Raw genomic sequence first — 6,327 nt, forward strand, 5'->3', positions numbered from 1 at the left:
ACAGGGAACACAAAGACGTACGTCTTTGTGTTCCCTCCCTGTTGCCATGTCTTGTGTTAAGCTCATGTCTGTGCATACCTGTTGTATTTCCTGTTTTATTTTGAAGGTCCTTGTCTTATGTCAGTGTGTTCAGTTTACGTTTCCCCTGTCTCGTCAGCCTGTCACCTCCTGTATCCCATTCCCTGAATGCCCCTGTGAGTATATAAGCCCTGTGTTTTCTCCTGCTTGTTGCTGCTCCGTCTGTGTTGTCTCCTCGAGACTCCCGGTGTTTCTGCCGTATGATAGTTTCAGGTCAGTTTTGTTAGTTTTCTCAGTTTAGGTTTATCTGTATGCCCTTCTCTGTTCCTCCTGTATTGTGTTCACCTCACAAAATAAAGCTCAATCTCTGGATCTACATCAGTGCCTGGATTTGGGTCCTTACCTCACCTCCGCGCGGCCTGCCTCACCAGCCGTGACAGTTTCTCTCTAGCTTTCTCCCACAGTACAAAGACTCATGGCATTAGGTTAATTGGTGATTCTCAATTGACCATAGGTGTGACCGTGAGTGATGTGTTTTGTGTTAGCACTGCAGCAGCTGACAGATTAGCAACCTGTCCAGGGTGTTGCCTGCTTATTGCCCTAAGACAGCTGTGATAGAAACTCTTGAATTGGTTAGATGAAAGAAAATGGATGAACAGGTTGATTTCCTGTCCAGTGACACCAAAAACATGTAACCTACCACAACCTTATTGAAATTCAGTTCATGTCCATGACATGACCCAAATTTCAATGTAACATTCATTCATAGTACATTGAATTGTATCAGTATAACTGATACAAACACAAGGTTTATAAAAGATAAAGAGCTTCACATGTACTTTCTGTAAAGTTCTAAGTAGACGTTGTTCAGATAAATATGCTCATTTGAATTGTGAACCTGAGCATCAGGCATAATAGCACAGAGTCAAGTATTAGCTCTCTGCAAAAAAAGATCTTGTGCAGCTGTGCCTCAGCGTTTAGGACTGCAAGATGAAGGTCAAAACAAATATTTAATTGTTTTTCTGGAAAGTAACACCGACGCAAGGCCTAGATTCATACATCAATTAAAAACATGGAATAAATGAGTGGTCCAATCCATTCACAGCATGATCATTAACACTCATTGTTTAAACATGACCTGCGCTTCAGCTGTTAATTCTTTATGAGTTTATTTGAATGTCAGCCTGAGTTCTGTGACTCATCAGTTGATCGCCATCATTATTTTATGACAAACGCAGTGTTTGACCTATTAGCCTACTGAACATTGGCGGTGAAACCACCAATTAGCCCAGCTTAGAGGATAGTTCTAAATACATACAGGCACTTTATTTCTTCTTCTTTTTTCAAAATGCCATATCAAGCTACTTGATCATGCACATATTAGCAAAATATATCTATAATCACACATGCAAGATATGCAGGGTCACGGTTATTAGTAGTTTTAGATTTTTCTTTGCCAAATACATGTGTATGCAGCCACAATAAGAAAGAAAAGCAGTGTGCTGGTTAAGAGCGGCCTTGAGTCCCATATTGCAACAGGAGTGGCTCTTTCTCTGCTTTCTCAATGTTGGAGAGCTTTAAAAGAATTAAGCTTTGACCATCAGATTCTTGTTTCTTCAGAAATACAGCATTACTGGAAGCAGCAATCTGCAAAATGACATTTACCAGAAAAACGTCAGCCAGCTTCAAAGTTGCTTTTAGATAAAAATGCAGTGTCACAGTTAAGTAGGTTCAAATATCTGAGCTTATGTGGTTTATTGTTTGTTGTTGTTCAAGTGTGATTCATTTCTGGAAATAGGCAGCCTCCTTGTGGTCATACACAGCAATTAACTGCAATCACTGGCACTCATTGAGCTACTGAAAACTAGGATAACAGGCTATTTGCTTAAACTCTAACCAGTGGGATACACAGTATTGATGAAGTACACAATTTTATAATCATTTACTAATATGGCCACAAACACGTGTACCTTAAGTTTGCTGTGAAGATGAGGGTGACAGGCGATGACTGCGATGAAGGAGAACGTTGCCACAAGAATGGCAGCACATGACAGGATGAAGAAAATTTGAGCACCATCTATAATTAAGGAAGAAAGAAGCAGACAGAGTGTGGGTCTGTTGTTAACGATGCAGTAAAAACAATTATAAGCAATTGAAACAATTATATCTCATATGCTTATTCTATGAGTCTCTGCTCTCCATGCTACACACTGCTGTGTTGGCTCTTTATTGTAAATAAATATGGTGGTTTTAGCAAGCGTACAATTTTCTTACTGGCTTATGACCCTGTTTGGTATAATGATAGAAGAAAGTGAGGCACTCTGTTGTGTGTTAAGTAGCACAACACACTCTAAAACTGAGTCTAAGTTCCAAATTTGTCCCAGAAAATTTGTGTTTCTGGGTAAGTAGAAAGCAGACGCTAATTTTGGCTCAATAGAAACTTTAGTAAAATCACAACAACGAATCGATTGAGGACAGCAGACATGTTCAGACCAGCCTACTCTGATACGCTTGGATTCCTCCATTTTCACTCTTTCATCTGTGTCTGTGGAACTAACACAGCTAAACAGCACATGAAACACCTCATGACACAGCACAGCTGACCATTGTTTCAAAATATTTTGCTGTGTTGATTTAGATTTATTGTGATTGAGTCAAACTTTATTAAAGCAGAAGGAACACGATGGCTAACACAAAAATAGTTCATATTTAGAGCCAAGAGAACTTTGCAAATGGCTTTAAACTTGCTAATTCATTTTACAACTCCAGTTTCAAAAAAGTTGCTGGTCTAGTTTTGATGTCCCCTTTTTTTCCAGGTTGGCCCTTCAGCAGCAGTCAGTTGGCTTCCTGTTCGGTGCATTTAGAAGTCATTAAGCAGAATCCATTCTCAGCACTCAAAACCGAATATGCTGCTGAATCGTGAGCTCCTCTGTGTCATTTATGATCAAGTAGCTTGGTTCCGCTAACTTTCCCAATAAATTCATCTCCCGACTCCTCGATACTCTGTAGTACTAATGAAGCTATTAGGAAGATGCAGTCTTATGTTGATGAATGGGGCCAGCTTTCCAAAGTTTTCCAGCTTCCTTAACTTTTATTTCTGTTCTTTCTTTATTCTTTTGTATTTTTCAGCTGTGCTTTGGTTAGGCTTTAATTAGGTTCTGGTTTTGGTTAGGGTGTGAAAAGTTTACTGCTTGAGTTAAAAAACAATGATTAAATCCAGCAAAGAAAGTCTGGCAGGGAGCACTGAACGTACACTTTTCCCGTGTGAGTTTCAGCTGTGTTTTCTGATATCATGACAGTGCATTTTTTGACGTTATCCAACACATTTTGCAACAAGGTTTCCTCTAAACGATCCTCTGCCCTAAAAGCATTTCGCTGCCACATCAGTTTATGTCTTTTCTTTCTCTTCTTCCCTATGTCCTCTGCTGTCACAGAAAGCAACATGCCTGCAGGTATTTCTGCTGCTGGGTGGGTGGATACTCACTGTTTCTCCTGGCGTAGAGGCTGAAGGAGGTCTGCATCTTACTGATTTCGTTCCGGACACTGATGTCCACACAGTGGTAGCCAGCAGAGGCGAAGGTGAGGTTCAGTTTCAACATGTTTTCATACAGCATGGTCAGCGTGCAGCCCTCCATCACGTCCGGCATGCAGTTGGGGAGAAAACGCCAGCAAACCCATAAGGGAGGACTACACACACACACACACACAAACACAGGGTTGAGGAGCTTTTCTTTATAATACAATGACAAAATTAATATTAAATAAAAAGCTGAATGGAAAAGAAAGGGCACTATTCAGGCTCACGCTATTTTAAACTTGCATTGATATAGCAATGTTCCTGGTAAATGCAGCTCACCTTCCATCAACATGAAAAATCAGACTGGCGTCCTGTGACACCTCATATTCTGATGGCCCCTTCAGCTCGATGTTCTTGATGGCATCTACAAATAAGTTTTAGCTATTAGTCATTTTGTTCTTTAGTGGGAAAACTTTACAGAAGTGTCCTAGTTTCCCCACACAAAGACCACAAAATCAAGATGATAGCATTTTGGAAATTTTTCCCTACATAAATCCCATTAATTCAACTTAATTTTACTCTATATACGCCCCTTCTGCACCATGAACTCCCTCCCTCAAGTTTAAGAAGTACTACTTTGAAAACACCTTAACTTAGAATTGCTACCAAATCTGCTTTCTTATGAATCCTGATAGTTACATCAGGTCATCACGTCACAGTTCAAATCAAATTTTCCAGGAATGTTCAGCCTACAGCAGACTGCTTTTTCCTATTGAAAATGACTGAAAATAATTCATACAGGAATATATTAACGCATATATGAATTCAAAGCCACAAACCAAGCACTTGAACCTCTGCGGAGTAGACTTCGGTCACCGGAGGTGAATATTTGGTCACATTTGCTCCCACTTTCAACCAAATTGTGTAGTTTCCTGATTCTGGGTAATAATAGCGGACAACCGGCTCAGTGCCGTTAATCACTTGTCTGTATCAAAGATCAAAAAAGTAAAATATGAGACAAAGACAATCATCTCTAACATTTTTTTTAATCTATATTTAAAAGTGTGAGAAATCATACCCGTTCCCTAAGTTCCAAGTGTAGGTGAACTTTGCTGAGCTGAAATTCTTTTGGGGATCAAAGAGTTCAAACATAGTCTCTGTGGGAACATATGACGCCAGTTCACCTCTGTCTCTCACGTAGGTGGCATTTCCCTCCATTTGATAGAAAACAAGCTTCCCTTCAATATTTTCTAGTCAAAAGAGAAGCTGTATTTAGTTGCAGAGTCAAGAAGAATGAACAGTAAAAGAGAGACAGATAGAAAATGGATGACATACTCAAATCTATCAGAGACTCTGTAGTCTCTGTTCCACCCAGGAGAACCAGTAATGGAAGCATCAACATCCACACGATGTGTTTTCTGGAAGCACGCATATGAAAGTTTGAAAACGTGTCAGTTAATGATGTTAATGTGGTGGATGTTCGACTTACCCGTCCATATCTGCTCGTCCTCTCACAGTATGAAGTTAGTTCTGAAAACAGGAGTCGAGTGACATCGGGGAGAAAGGATGGAAGGCTGTTACTTCTGGTCAGTGAGATTAAGAGATAAGAGCCGTAAAGGCTTGAAATCATAACCATGCGTTTCAATCACATGGATGATGAGCAACAATCGGCTTTTGAGTAGGTGGTTTCGGCCTGGGTCACATTACTGTCAGTTACATGGGACAACTTCTTAAATGTGGTGGTTTTATCTCTGTGTTTATCGGATCTGGAAATTATCATCAGCTCAACAAAAATTGCACAACTACTGACTTGTTACTGGGACAGTACTTAAATTGAGTTAACCCTAAAGAAGACTGAAGCATGAAATAATTGCCTGAAAATTTTCATTTTATTTTTTAAAATTTTAGTGTTTATCAAACCTTCTGACATTTTTTTTAAAGAGAGAAGTTAATTTGTATCATTTTTGCTTCATTTGGCCTTTTTTTGCAATTGTAAGAGGGTTACAAAAACAAATCACAAAGACGTACGCGATATACGTATGAGATATGACACTCTGGATGTTACAGGGCTATGTTTACTGTTAATTTTCTTTTTTTCTTTATTTTTTTGGGTTTTTTTTAAACTCTCTTACATGCAATGTAAAACATGGAATCTGGTCAAATGACATACTTGATTATTTTCCTAAATGATTAAATATTCAAATACATAAACCTTTCATTTAACTTTTTTATGAGGGTAAAACATCAGTTATTTAATGTAATTTAACTAACTTATAGATAAAATCCTAAAGGTCTTGCTTCACTTAGAGTTTAATTTTTCCCTCTTTATTTTGCACACTCTGTCACCAGTAGCAGTCAGGCTGTTAAGGTTGCAATAACATGTAAAAAATGTATAGAAAATAATTTAACTTTTCATTTGTCCATTTTTTTCACACACTTGTGTTTTAAATATGTGGTTACAGAAAAAAAATCACTAATGTGTAGCAAGATGACATGCTGCTGAGACCTATTGTTCTGGAAACTACTACAAAGGTAGGTTTGAGTTCATCTGCAGGTGTAGTGCTGCATGTCTCTGGGCAAATTTTACCATGACAAAAGATACAGTTACGCAACTTTACAAGTCCATTGCTGATATCTAAATGAAGGCTAGTTTCAATGATGGGTGTGGTTTGCAACTCACTGGCATTGAGATTGCTGTGATTACATCACAGAAGGTTCAGATAGTTTAAGCTTGTTAGTGTGGTGGGAGATCTTAGACCATTTTTAAGCACTGAGAAAGCAGCAGGCTCAGT

At 38.8% G+C, this 6,327-nt stretch overlaps 1 protein-coding gene across 1 annotated transcript; it reads right to left on the reverse strand.

Moving 5' to 3' along the window:
* Positions 1 to 1,121: 1,121 nt before the first annotated feature.
* tmem130 (transmembrane protein 130) lies at positions 1,122 to 4,948 on the reverse strand. Its single transcript, XM_035912191.2, has 7 exons — positions 4,871 to 4,948; positions 4,614 to 4,785; positions 4,375 to 4,520; positions 3,875 to 3,959; positions 3,503 to 3,705; positions 1,989 to 2,095; positions 1,122 to 1,665 (listed from the first exon to the last, which is right to left on the reverse strand). The coding sequence occupies exons 1-7, from the start codon at positions 4,935 to 4,937 to the stop codon at positions 1,525 to 1,527; spliced, it is 921 nt and encodes a 306-aa protein (XP_035768084.2). The 5' UTR covers positions 4,938 to 4,948; the 3' UTR covers positions 1,122 to 1,524.
* Positions 4,949 to 6,327: the final 1,379 nt, after the last annotated feature.

The sequence above is a fragment of the Neolamprologus brichardi genome, chromosome 8 (assembly GCF_056152115.1).
Source record: "Neolamprologus brichardi isolate AB-2024 chromosome 8, ASM5615211v1, whole genome shotgun sequence".
Classification (NCBI taxonomy): domain Eukaryota; kingdom Metazoa; phylum Chordata; class Actinopteri; order Cichliformes; family Cichlidae; genus Neolamprologus; species Neolamprologus brichardi.

Bases quoted from the DNA above. Each gene is read 5' to 3' on its own strand.
- tmem130 (XM_035912191.2), bottom strand. From the start codon at position 4,937: ATGTTGATGCTTCCATTACTGGTTCTCCTGGGTGGAACAGAGACTACA. The intron at 3,706-3,874 runs GTGAGCTGCATT...GTGTGTGTGTAG, and splicing joins ATTTTTCATGTTGATGGAAG to TCCTCCCTTATGGGTTTGCT. The intron at 2,096-3,502 runs GTGAGTATCCAC...CCTTAATTATAG, and splicing joins CCTCTACGCCAGGAGAAACA to ATGGTGCTCAAATTTTCTTC.